This window comes from Helianthus annuus, chromosome 3, assembly GCF_002127325.2.
Source record: "Helianthus annuus cultivar XRQ/B chromosome 3, HanXRQr2.0-SUNRISE, whole genome shotgun sequence".
Classification (NCBI taxonomy): domain Eukaryota; kingdom Viridiplantae; phylum Streptophyta; class Magnoliopsida; order Asterales; family Asteraceae; genus Helianthus; species Helianthus annuus.
This window is the reverse complement of record NC_035435.2, coordinates 95181235-95195588: the sequence shown is the minus strand read 5'-3', so window position 1 is coordinate 95195588 and position 14354 is coordinate 95181235. Positions and strand designations below refer to the sequence as shown.

Sequence of the window (14354 nt, the reverse complement as noted above, 5' to 3'; positions counted from 1 at the left end):
CTTTTAGAATTAATAAAATTCTTTGTTAGAAGAAAGCTTACTTTGATTGGCAACCGAGGAAACTTAGAATCGACAGGTTCAAAATGAAATAAAACCATGAAAATGATTTGTCAAATAGTAAATTATGATATAAGAAATTCTATGTGTTGAGATGAGTGAATTGCAAAGATACACCAAAGGACAATAGAGTTAGTGTATCATTGTTTAGTATTCCAAGTTGTTTTAATTTGTGAAATAATGTGATAGTACACTATTAGTGACTATATTTTGCATACTATGTCATAGAGATGTAAATATAATAAGAACAAGTTGTTTTGGCATGACCAACCATTATATTATATTACTAAAGCAAATGTAATATATATTATGTGTTTCACATTTTTACTATATGTAAATGGTTACCACTTTCAAATAAATATTATTTTAGTATTTTATTATACTATGTAAAATAACTTATATTTACTATGTAATATAGATTACAAAATATCATAGTGAAGTTATTACATTTACAAAATATTTTAGTATTATGATTTTGTAAAAGAATCACTATTATTTATAACGTTAAATGAAAGTTGTGAATAAAAGGGTAAAAATACCTATTATACAGAAGTATTTGTAAAATATTTCGTAAATATATAATACTTAATGGGTCGATTCTATGCGATTACTTATTTTCATTTTAAAACCATATAACGTTGTGAAATGTATTTACAAATGTTGTAAATAAGTGAAAACGGGGACTATTCTTTATAATATTACAATGTTCTCCTAACCCAACATAGTTGATGACTACTATATTATTCTTATATGGTTATTTTCTTGCCAGAGGGTTATGATATATAGTTAGTATAAAATATGTGATACACAATTTTATATAATTTTTTATTCGTCCTTCTAATTCTTGTATTGTTTTATGAAAATTTTTCTTCTCTTTATAGTAAAATATTTTTATATAATAATTAAAATTTACTAAATAAGTATTATGACTTAATTTATATATATATATTAACTAGTTATTATCATGGTTGGATATTGGTTAGTGCTGCCTTGTTTAAGCATAGGTGGACAGTCCATGCCTAACTAAGGCTAGGCTACTCAATCCCTGCCCTAGACAATAACCATAGTATTTAAAATAATTTTAACACTATTATTATTTAATATATTTTTACTAATAATAATAATAAAATTATTAATAATGGATAACTTAAACATAAACTTAAATGAAAGTATACCTCAGCATAATTTATATATATATATATAAATAAAAGTATAAATTCTTTACCTTATTTATTTAACAAAATTCATTGACTCGATATCAAAGAATTATCGTTTTGCAATAATGCGGTTTACAGTAAAAATCAAATATAACGAAATGATATTTGAGTTTGGATAAAATAATAAATCGGAATGAAGCCCTCCAATGGTCTTCATAAAGCAAGCGAATCATATGCGCAGCAAACAGAGCATGTGTAACGTGTGGATTTACCAAGAAATGAAATAGATCAATATTTGCTGCTATGAAAGAAATTCTCATGATATGATGACTATTAGAGGAAGTAGAAATGCGAAAGTCAACTTATTATATGCAGAAGTCAGAATTTCAACGAAAAGAAATATGAAAACTTTATCTGGAATTTCGTGTGATAACTGTTGTTAAGTGACATTACCAGGGAATATTGAATAAAATAGGGAATTTGCAAAGGTATATGACTCCTTTTGCAGTGATAATAATTATGACTCTGATTAGACTGTGCACCGATAATTGTGAAATCTTGTTACAACGTACCTTAGTGAGATTTATGTCGGTTGTAGGATCATATGGCAAAGTGCTTCTTTTTTATTAGTAGTTTTTCTACTGACGGAATTAGCATTGGTGTCATCGTGCCTAATTTATATTTTCCAAAGGTCTTGCCTTGGAAGTCATGTGTGATAAACTTTGACGTCCGTAGATATATATAATTTAAGTTTTATGTGTTTTCTTGTGCATTAGCACAACTTTAGATGTTTCTTACTTGCGTTAATAGTTTATGATAACGCATTGGTAATTCTTATATTTTTGATGGTGTTCCAATTTATAGAGTTTCCATTGTTTATTTTGTCACACGAACTACGAGACAAATGATCAAACGAAATAATGTTTGATATCGGAAAAGAGATTCCTAATAAAGAAATCTAGACACATATGCTTGTGTTTTATTCCTATTCGACTTTTGGAATTCCTTATAGATATACATATCTATATAATTATATATTTCACATGCTGTAATATACATACCTTCTATAAGATCAATGTATTTAGCAGATTCATATTTCCAAAAACAAGTCAAATATCTGGTCATGATTTTATTTAGGGAAATCTTGTCACTGATTTGACATATTATTTACCCCATCTTATCCGGTTCGCGCCAGAGAGGTATTTTCAGTATATTCAGACAAGCTGGAGAGTCTGCTACTCTATACCCAGTTTTACCGGAGAAAATTTTCTATGTCCCATACATATCTTATTCTCGACCAAATAATATCAATAAGCAAGAAGCAATTACGTGCTATTGCCTGTTAATCGTCATTTTTATGGAATATCAATATCCATTACATTGTACTTATATAAGTAATTTACCTTAAAGTTTATTTAAGGCAAAATTCTTAAGTTCAAGTCTAAATATCATCCGGAGTGCTATCAGATAATATTAAGCTTCTAATTTTCCGTTTAAACTTAGGTATTATTATAACACCTAATTGCGTAAATAAGTGGCTTAACTTATACTAAGGCATCTTTTCTTATGTTCAAGTCTTAACTGTTATCAGCTGTGCTACCATTTAATAGTAATCTTCTAGCTCTTTTTATTTAAGCTTAAGTGTTATTATTACAACACTTACAGGCTTAAAGTAGCGGCTCTGATACCATCTTTACTGTCACGACCCCCGACCCCATCCTGGCCGGAATCGGGCGTCGGGAGCAGTCCAGTGGTACCGGTGATTATTTTTGAAAAACATTGCAGCGGAAATTTCATCAGGACCGTGAGTTAGGAAAAATATCAGAGTTTAGAAACACCGGATTTTATTTAAATAGATGGAATAAATTCCATTTTTACAAAGGTAGCTTTTAATAAAAACAATATTTCTTAATTTGATTTAATTAATAAAATAAGCCACTTCTTGAAGTCTTTTAGTGTCGGATCCAATCCTTACTCCAATCTACTGTAATTACCTGAAACGCGTTTTAAAAAGGTTTTATCAGCGGGAAATACTGAGTGAATCATTTAGTTTACTGAAAACGACACATTTATTATAATTGACAGTATTAAGAGTTTTTACATATGTTTCTGATATCTACCAACTACCCACAGTATTTGTCACTCGACCGGATCTGTGACTGTGGTCATATCAGCATTGGCTGCCCCAATGAATGACGTATATCACTTAATTTAGGTTCGCCCACCTAATGTGATTAAAACAGTAGTAGTGTGCACAATACCCCACATACCGGCTGTAATTTGGTGATTACATAAGCTTAATCACTGTAATTATAATTCTGAAAATAATTTGGAGTATTGTAAAACATTTGATAAAAAGAGAATGTCTCACATTATAATCATGCAGATTCATACGACCAAAGTTTAGTTTACAGATAAGCCTTGATATATTGCAGATTTATACAGGCAGAGCTTAGCCTATTGATTTAGCCTTGTAACCTAGTGCGCACGAACTAGGTAGGTAACTTAATACAACAATTACGATAACTCACGAGATCAAATTCTCACAACGAACGACAAAGTGCTATACTTAAACATCCATCGAATTAACGACGAACGACAAAGTATAACCCTAATGTGGGCGGCACTTAAACATCCATTGGATATATTGATCGGTCGGAAAATGAATCGTAATAGCGATCGAGTTAATACCCTGTATCGTAGCAGCACCCTGCTATACTAATTAGTGATTCGCGTGTGTGTTTTTAGAGTATTTGGACGATAACTCGGTGTATAATCGGAATTAAATCGTCGAATGAACAGCAGACTGCAAGTGCCGATGCCTGCTATTTATACACGAAATTTGACAGGCTTACGGACCGTAAGACTTATCCCTTACGGTCCGTAAGGGACACGTAATGACCATAGGTTTGCCGCGTGTGGGAGTAGGCTAGCTGAGTCGATGGAACAATTAAATTTGATTTAGACAGCAAGTTATAAGGATAATCGTCAAGTGGGGAATACCCCCCTGAGTTTTAGGGGCCCTGATCCTGATTCTGATTGCTATGAAAATTTTAGGAGTTGTGCAGGATTACTTGGGTGTTTCAACTATGGTTCCCTATTGGGTAAATAAAATAATAGGCATGACTTTTGATGAAAGTTGTTTACAAAAATAAATAATAAATAATAGTTTTGGGGTAAATCACAAAAAGAGAATAAAACGGTGAGAAAAAGAGAATGGACCCCTTGTGTAACTTTAGGGTTCAACTAGAAAGACTCCTGGTATAAATTTTGGGTATACTTTTGGGCTATTAAAAATATATAATGCACTCGGGGTAAGTATAATACCCCTAAATCAACCTTGTCCCGATGTCCCGAGACAGAATCCCAACGAACTTAGTCGGGCAGAGCCCTGACATGCGTTATGGAACTCAGATCAATCAGAAAGGGTAGCGGTGATTGGGAGTTACAATACTTAAAACGGGGCATGGCTCTATTACTACTATTATTTTAAAATAGAAATTGAAAGTAAAGACTTGAAATGGAGATGGCACAGAAAGACATAGAAATAAAAGAAAGAAGTTGGGCACTTTAACTATTTATAGGAAATTGCAAAGTTGTTTGGTGCTTACACGTATCCAATATTCATCCATGTAGCCATTTCAATTTAATGCAAGGTGAGTTTATTATTATTTTAAGGTACACGTAGAAAATTGGATTCATCTCTTTCGAATTTTATGATACGTCTAACTTTCCACCATGATTTAAAAATTTAGTTTTATTTATTTATTTTATTATTTTTAAATTATATATGTTATAATTAATTCAATTGGTTTACTTCTTTGGTGCGTATAACTTCTAAAATATAACGTTATAGAAAATAACAAATATGTCATTTAGAATGAGTATATTTTTGTCTACATTTTGAACCAAGTTTCATTAAAATAGAGTAGGTTCAAAATAGAATATATTTTTATAATTTAAGTATTATAAGGTTCCTAGACTCGTCTAGGTACTTCATATTTCTAACAGTCGACTTACCCGTAATATACCTGTCTAATAATATAAGTTTTTATATACTTTTTATTTTATTAGATAGGTCACTCATACATAGGCCAATTAATTGGTATAATATTTCAACCAACTATATAATAGTGTTTAAAACTATTTGGGTTGAATATTTATATTAGAAATAAACTAGTTACTAGTTACTAGTGGTTAATAAATTTAACCAGACTCATAATTCTTATATAAAAATTAGGAATGTTACACTCAATATCCTCTGGAGTTAGTCATTGTTAAAGGTGAAATTGAATCATTTTTCACAATTGAGGATCCATCTAAAAGATCCTTCCCATCTCTTTATGGCTATAAGAAGCCTCAAAACTTAGATGAGTATCTGAAATTAAAAGTATCACAGGCTGAGGTTATAGCAAGAGAATAGCATAGGGATGGATAACAGGGAATACCAGAGGTTCTTATCATTTCAGCTTAGCAAAGTTGTAAAACTTGAAGACTATGCTAGGGACCTGAGTAAATCCATGTCTGAGAGGCCAGTAATTCCTGAACTTCAGATGCAACTGAGGGATGATTATGTTAGACACATTATGAAGTACAAACCATATAAAGCAACCAAAGATCAATTCAAAAACTGGTCAGCAGATGCTCTTAGAGAAGAGATCGACAGAATCACAAAAATGATCAATGATCCTCTGGTAAAACCAACTCCACCTATTTGGAAGAAAGTGAAAACAGTGGATTCAGATGAGGCATTGAAGTTTAAAAGAATGAGAGCAGAGCTTGTGGCTGTTGGTTATGGTCCAGTTAGATCCATTGCCAGATGGTCTAAATTGAAGATAGTTGAGACCTAAAAAAGGCTGGAAGAACTTAGAGCTTAAGATCCAAATGTTCTTCAAAACTCAGTCTATCCTACAACTACTGCACTGTCTCTAAAGATCCATACTCCGAAAAACCTTCTCTCATCATCTGCTTTATCTGAATCCATTGCAAATTTAGTTAACAGACCACAATCAGCAAACTCATCTTCAATAATTCTTTTCCCAAGAAAACCAACTGATCCAAAAATAGTAAAGTGGAAGTCATGCTCAAAAACCCAAGTATTGACTTTGATCAGATCAGATGATAGTGTTGAAGAGATTAAAATGGATAGTGCATATAATTTGAATCCATACGATCTCCAAGATTTGTTGGACCTTCAACTTGAAAGGGATGATGAAGAAAACATGTTCTCCCTGGACTTTGAACTACAATTCAAAGTACAAATCAGGGAGATGTTGATGAGAAATAAAAATCAGTAATAAAGAAGGGTTTTGGTATCATCTGTTGTATAGGAAGATTGTTGGATCAGCAGCTGTGACATTATCTCCGGTAACATATTTAACCAGATCACAACATGTGGCAAAGGACATGTTGCTGCGTAACAAATTCTTGATTGAGGTTTGATGAAAGTTGTTTAGGCAGGTGATCGTATGTTCTTAGTTAATGTTTGTTAAAACTTAAGTTGTATTAGAATTTTATTAAGATTGTTAGACATCTTTTATATGTACTTATGTTTATAACAGTTTACATTGTGAATGGGTGGATACTCTCTTTTTAAATAAGAGAATGAAAATAATTATATGTAACTGATATATTAACCGATGATCTATGTTTATAGTTGTATTTTAGCTATAATAGATAACACGTTTTGGTACAACATCTATATACCTATCTATACTTTCTATTAATATGTGTTATGTATGGTTTTTTAAGAAACCATCCGTGTTTGCACACGGTTCTTACCGCTAGTAAATATTAATTTATGAAAAGATATTAAATATTAATTTATTTTCTATTTACATTTACATATTAATAAAAAGGAGGTCAAAATAATTGAAATGAAGCTGATAAACTTCCATTGCAGTGCAGTGTAGCCGTAGCCTATCATGTCTCTTCCACTGTCAAATTTTCCGGTGACGACGGCCGTCACCGCTCTCCGTCCGGCACGATACCTTCCCACCACCATTATCCACCGCTTGCCACCACTCACCACCTTCAATTCCCCCAAAACCTTATTTTCTCCATCTCATATTAGAACCGCAACCGCCGCCGCTTCTACAATCGAAATTGAACCGTTGGATACCGTGGTCTCCGACTCATTACCGCTCAAGAAGGTTTCTGTTCTTGTACTTGTTTGTTTGTTTGTTTGTTTTGATAGTTTATTTATGTAATTGTTGACGAATTTTGTTGAAAGTTGTGGTAATTAAGAGAAAGTGTTGTTATTTTGACCTAATTTTTTGCAAGTCAATTTGAAGTTATGTTATGTTTTCTCTATTTTAGGTTTAGAGTTAACTTTCATTTTGCTTTGAGTGATTTGGTCTTTTTAACGGTTTTCCCCCAATAGTTTAAAAATAGTCATTTTCCTCCCTGATTTTTCTATCTTATCGTTATTTTGCTCCCCGCTTCTAACTCCATCCAAAAAAATCCATTAACTGTAAGGATATTTTGGTAATTTTATAGATAAAAGCAAGGGCATGTAAGTCTTTTCACCTAAATAAACCTATAACTTGTTTATTTACATGTATATAAGTAATTCTTTTCTGATCCCTATCTTTCCAACCACTCTTTCTACCGGCCACCACCATCCACAACTATCCACCACCACCTGCCGACCACGACTACCAAGACTTTTAACTAAATGTTTTAACTGAGTTAGAGCAAGGGAGTAAACTACCGAAATTCCCCTACTTTTAACTGAACGTGTTAACTGAGTTAGAGCTAGGGAGCAAAGTGGCGACAAAGTCGAAAGATCAGGGAGGAAAATGGCTATTTTTAAACTATTGGAGCAAAACTGTTAAAATGACCACAAACCATAGGGAGCAAAACGAAAGATAACTCTTAATGATATTATATAGGAATAGGATACAGTTTTATGCTTTTTGAAGTAATTAGGAGTTATGTAATTACATAATTACTTTTATGTTATGTTCTCTCATTTCAACTTTTGAAGTAGGAGAAGAATAATCAATTTAGAATGATAGAAAAGTTAAACATCTTTTGAAGACAAATAGTTAGATGCTCTAGTTGTTGTGGTTAAGAGAACTTAATGAACTTTAAAAGGTGTCCGAGGCACCGAGGAAAACACATCAGGGGAATGAAGGCGCATTCGTGTAATCTTGGGCATAGTTGTCAATAGCGCTGGTAGCGCCCGCTATAGCGAATAGCGCAGCATATAGGCGAAGGGTTGCTATAGATCCTGTAGCGGTAAATAGCGGATTTTTTTTATTATTACGTTTTGTTTTATTTTTCTTTATTTATTTATTTATTTAGATGATTAGTGATAGCGTATTTTTAGCATTTTTGTACATGATTGGTGCGTTACATTTAGTTTTTATTTTTTATATTTTATATTTCTCTACCCCTTTATCGCTAAACATGAAATAGCTAGTGCTATCGGTACGTAGCATCTAGGTAGCCTGTTGCTATAGTCCGCTATTCGCTAATGACAACTATGGTCCTGGGTAGAAATTGGTCAATATTATGGTCTGAAGGAGGTTTATATGTAAAAACAACCTAAAGGGTGCAAAAACTGTGAGATGTTAACTTGATAAATAGGTTTATATGTAAAGCAGATGATGGATACGCAGTTTCTTGTTGTACATAGGCTTGCCTCGTCTTTTGGGACCAAAATGCCTCAGGGGGCCTCGGGCTTTTTTAAACCAAGGGACTGTGGTTGTTAACAATAGGTAGTGCGTTAATGAGAAGATAGAGGTTAAGAGGAACACCTTGGAATCTAAAATGTTAGGTTAGATTTGACTAAAACTGCACCAGTTGTGTTCAGGGGAACTGACGATTTGGTGATCATGTTTGCATAGGAAGTTAATAGGAAAATAAACATATTTAGTTACGTGAAATAGATATTATACAAAACTCGAGAGAAGACGTGTGTTAAATGTTAATCATCAGAGAAGAATGGGATTAAATATTTAAAATTCATCAGTGGTTTTATCTAGTGAACCCCACATAAGATTATTGTAAACCTTATACCATTTATATCGTGTTTGGTATTTGTAGGTATTGATTCCAATTGGGTTGGGTACAGAAGATATGGAAGCTGTTATAATGGTGAATGTGCTGCGCCAAGCTGGCGCTGATGTGGCTGTTGCGTCAGTGGAGCCTGATCTAGAAGTTAAACTTTCTGGTGGTACAATACTCGTTGCTGATACATCCATTTCTGAATGTTCAGATCAAATATTTGATCTGGTTGCTCTTCCTGTAAGCTCTCCAAACTTCAAACCCCATTCTTTGAGTTTTACTTCTGTACACTTTATTAGTTCTTATCGGTATATATTTGTGTATTAGTTTTTAACTGTATTTCTTTGTTTGTTCGTTTTCATCGGTAGTTCTTTGTTAATTATATTTTTAGAGTAAAGTACATGGATGGTCCCTGTGGTTTGCACTTTGTAACGCATTTGAGTCCCCAGCCAACAAATCTAAAGGTTTTAGCATGTCCAAGTTAGGGACTAAATGTGTTACAAAGTTCAAACCACAAGGACCATCCATGTAGTTTTGGAAAAATATTGTTGACTAAATGCGTTACAAAGTGCAAACCACGAGGACAATCCATGTACTTTTGGAAAAAAAGTTGGGGACTAAATGCGTTACAAAGTGCAAACCACAGGGACCATCTGTGTACTTTTAGAAAGCTAGGGACCAAATCCAAAATTTGGGTAAACCATAGGGACCATCCGTGTACTTTACTTTAATTTTTATCTCACGTATATTTATCTAGGGAGGCATGCCGGGTTCGGTGCGTTTGAGAGATTGTAAAACACTAGAAGCAATTACAAAGAAGCAAGCCGAGGAGAAACGGTTATACGGTGCTATTTGTGCTGCTCCAGCTGTCACACTTTTGCCTTGGGGTCTTCTCAAGAGAAAAAAGGTTATTATATATTCATATATGCGTTTTTTGTAGGGTTGCAAATGAACCGAACGAACCCGAACAAGACCTAGTTAGTGTTCGTTTGTTAAGGAAATATATGTGTACACGAATTGTTCATGAACACTTACCGAACGAGATTTCTATGTTTATGTTCGTTCATTAAGGAAATGAACGTGTTTGTGTTCATTCATTGAGGAAATGTACGTGTTTGTGTTCGGTCGTGTTCGTTTGTTAATGTTAGGTAACGAACGTCATGAACACAAACTAGTGTTCATGAACATTAATGGAAACAAACGAATACAAACAAGGGTCCATGAACATAATATATAATACACTGATACTAATTAAATATTTAGTGTCGGAATTTTGAAGTATTTAATTAAAATATAAACACGAAAAAACATTAATGAACTATCAAACACAAATGAACATAAACGAACACGTTACCAAACGTTCACAAACGTAAATGAACGCATGCAGCCTCTGTTCGTGTTCGTTCATTTAACTAAACAAACGGAATTTCTTGTTCATGTTCGATCATTTATTAAACGAGCGAACACAAACAAACTTCCCCCCGAATGGTTCACGAACTGTTTGCGTAACGTTCGGTTTGTTTGCAACCCTAGTTTTTTGGAATCAGTACTATGTTTGCATTCCCTCTTGCAGACAACTTGTCATCCAGCATTTTTCGACAAGCTTCCGACTTTTCGGGCCATTAAAACAAATCTTCAAGTTTCCGAAGAATTGACAACAAGTCGTGGCCCTGGTACATGCTTTCAGTTTTCTGTATCACTAGTCGAACAACTTTTTGGGGAGTCTTCTTCCACGGAGATGAGCAAATTTCTGGTATAAGTTTTTTAAATTTCTTAAAAGTTATAATTCTTTGATATCCAATGATGGATAATCAATTTTTGCTAACTCTTTGTGCTTTCAATTATGTACAAGCTAATGGATACCACTGATGAGGTTTCTCGGATAGAAGAGTTCAATAAAGTTGAGTGGGCTGTTGATCATACGCCTCGTGTAAGAGTTTCATCTTTTCTAATTATTCGGGATTTATTTACAATTTATGTTCTCATATATATAACTACGTCCGCTGCTGGTTCGAAACGTAGATAAAAATAAGCAAATTGCAAGAGTTAAAGTTGTTTGATGTTTTAGTTAAGGGGCTAAACATGCCATTATTGAAGTTGAGGGGTTAAACATGTCATTATTAAAGTTGAGGGGCTAAAGTTGTTTTAGTTAAGGGCTACACATGTCATTATTAAAGTTGAGGGGCTAAACATGTCATTATTAAAGTGGAGGGGCTAAAGTTATTTGTTATTAAAGTTGAGGGGCTCAAGTTGGTTAATGCCAAAGTTGAGGTGCCAAAGTTGGTTGACGTGACAAAATAGCATATTTTATATAATACAGTATAATTGCTTAAACATTTATATGTGAAATTTGTTCACCATGGATGGAGAAAGTAAATTAATTGGCGGGCTCTTCTGTAAGGAACAAACTTTATATGTTTGACCCGAACATATTTTGGCCCCACCCAACCCGACCTGCGCATTTGGAACAGTTTAAATAACTGTATTAAATGCTTTATTACTACAGGTTCTCATTCCAGTTGCAAATGGATATGAAGATATTGAAGTGGTTACGGTTGTGGACATTCTACGACGGGCTAAGCTAGATGTTACGGTTGCTTCAGTTGAAAAAACTTTGTCGGTTGTCGGGTCCCAAGGAATTAAAATGGTTGCAGACGAGTTACTTAAGAATGCTGCTGAATCAATATTTGACTTAATTATCCTACCCGTGAGTTTAAACATATTCTAATGAATAAGTTACATAGATGGTCCTTGTGGTAAGGTCATAATTCGGTTTTGGCTTTTATTCAAAAATCACGGGTTTGGTTCAAGAACTTTTTGACGTTCCACGTATGGTCCTTTTTTTACCAACATGCGTTACAATACTTATTAAATTTAAGTTAATCGGGGTATAGCAGTTATTTTACCAAAACTTAACTTTTTACGGTCAGTTAGTGCCAAGGATCAAACGTGCGACTTATGAGTGAGAAGTGGGGCCCATAGCCTTACCACTTGATCATCCGTGTAATTTACTTTCATTTTTATTAAATCACAGGGAGGAGTTTCTTGTGTCGAGCGATTACAAAAATCCAGAATTTTGAAGAAGTTGCTTAAAGAGCAAGTTTCTAGTGGACGGAAGTACGGGGCGATTTGCTCTTCACCTTCAATTCTTCATAAACAAGGCCTGCTCAAAGTAAGTTAAAACTTGCAGCACATTGTTTTTGCATAATTATACAACAAAAATTGTTTCATCTTTTTTTGAAATTTATACGTTTCTTGCAGAACAAGAAAGCAACAGCTCATCCCTCTGTGGTGAGCATGCTTGATAGCAACACCATAGTCGGTTCACAAGTTGTGGTTGACGGTACACTAATCACATGTCGCGGTCTCTCAAGTGCCCCGGAATTTGCGTTGGCTATCATCGCAAAGTTTTGTGGGCACGGTCGAGCAAAAAGTGTAGCAACTGGGCTCGTTTTTGAATACCGAGCAAGCTAACTAAGTAGGAAAGCAAAAGTTGATTAAATCTATTACCATTTGGTGGGTGGTTTTATAATCTATACAGCCACAAACCCATGCTGATTGCAAGGGTTATCGGTTAGTTTCAAGAATCAATTCCACAAGAAAGGTTCATTGTGGCTGATCATGTCATGATTCAACTTATTATATGTATTTGGCATGTTGCCACTTGTATAATTTGGAGGTCTAGAATGAATTTGAAAAAAAAGTATTTTATAATTAATTTATTGGTATGTATTTTCTTTTGCAGTTGTAATTACAATGTATAAATTTTTATTATGGTTTAATATGTTAATATTCTAATGTATTAATTATTTAGTAGTAATGGTAGTTCATATCAAAATCTTATTAGTTTGATTTACTAAGTAAGAGTAAATTACACAAAAGGTTTTTGTGATATACTCAAATTATGAGTGGGGAGAAATTACATGTTTGGTCTCAATAGTATGCACAAACATAGCACGTTAGGTCCCTAATTAAGATGAGGGTTAACTTTTTCAGTTAAGTTGTATGTAAAACATCAACCCCTCTTACCCCATAGACACAAACGTATATATACACACTTATACATATATACATATAAATATACAAATAAGAACCACCCAAAATTTGAGAATCGCTTCCTTAGAAACTAGTCACATTTAGTCGTCGGATATGAAAAAAAAAAAAAAAAATAGAAAAAAGAAATCACCAAGTAACATTTTTGTAATTAAGTGAAATTATGAGGTGCTAAAAGGAGACAAGAAAATCATACTATCAAAACAACGTAAATAACTGAAACAAAACATTAGTGGTATATGCATTGCTGGTTAAAATAGAGAGTTTGATCTTGATAGGAAGGTTAAGAAGACAAAATTAAAAAAATAAGGGGAAAATGTATTTTATTCAATCTTATTTCATCTATTCTATTTTTTTTCCTTGTATCTTCAAACCCCAATTTATTTAAAACCCATCATCTTCAATCTTTTCTTCATCAATGAATGGTTTCAATGTGTTTTTCATTTAGTCGTCGGATATGAAAAAAAAAGTTAGAAAAAAGAAAACATCACCAAGTAACATTTTTGTAATCAAGTGAAATTATGAGGTGCTAAAAGGAGACAAGAAAATCATACTATCAAAACAACGTAAATAACTGAAACAAAACATTAAGGTAGCGTTTGGTATGAAGGAATGGAAGGTGGAATGGAATGGATCATTCTAAGGCCATGTGTAGTCATAAAGCCCTTTTAGGGGCGTTATGCGACATGTGGCGCGCCACGTGTGCGGGTGGGCGTTATGGGGCGTTATGCATTTAAGCCCGTAGTCATAAAGCCCCTACCCATCAATACCTAATTATTAATTTTCGTTTTTATTAAATAATTATAAAAACATTAACCTTTTTTTGATTGGTCCAAGCTTAATAACCTTCCTCCCTCACTCCTCCCTCACGCCGCGAACATATTCGCGCCTCCCCCAAATTTCTGAAACATGACGCCTAGGGGGGTGGTGTTCCGGGCGTTTTTTGGGCGCCATGCTTGGCCAAAGCGCCCCATTACACAAGGGCTAATGGAATGATAAGAAACATGTTTGGTTATAATGTGGTAATGGAATGGAGCATTCCAAAGGAATGTAACTCCTTCCAAATATAATAAT

General features: G+C 33.7%; 1 protein-coding gene across 1 annotated transcript; it reads left to right on the top strand.

Moving 5' to 3' along the window:
* The first annotated feature begins 7087 nt into the window (after positions 1-7087).
* Positions 7088-13027, top strand: LOC110929638 (protein DJ-1 homolog C). Its single transcript, XM_022172804.2, has 8 exons — positions 7088-7366; positions 9267-9467; positions 9985-10134; positions 10801-10980; positions 11080-11157; positions 11734-11934; positions 12262-12399; positions 12489-13027. The coding sequence occupies exons 1-8, from the start codon at positions 7139-7141 to the stop codon at positions 12699-12701; spliced, it is 1389 nt and encodes a 462-aa protein (XP_022028496.1). The 5' UTR covers positions 7088-7138; the 3' UTR covers positions 12702-13027.
* The last annotated feature ends 1327 nt before the right edge of the window (positions 13028-14354 follow it).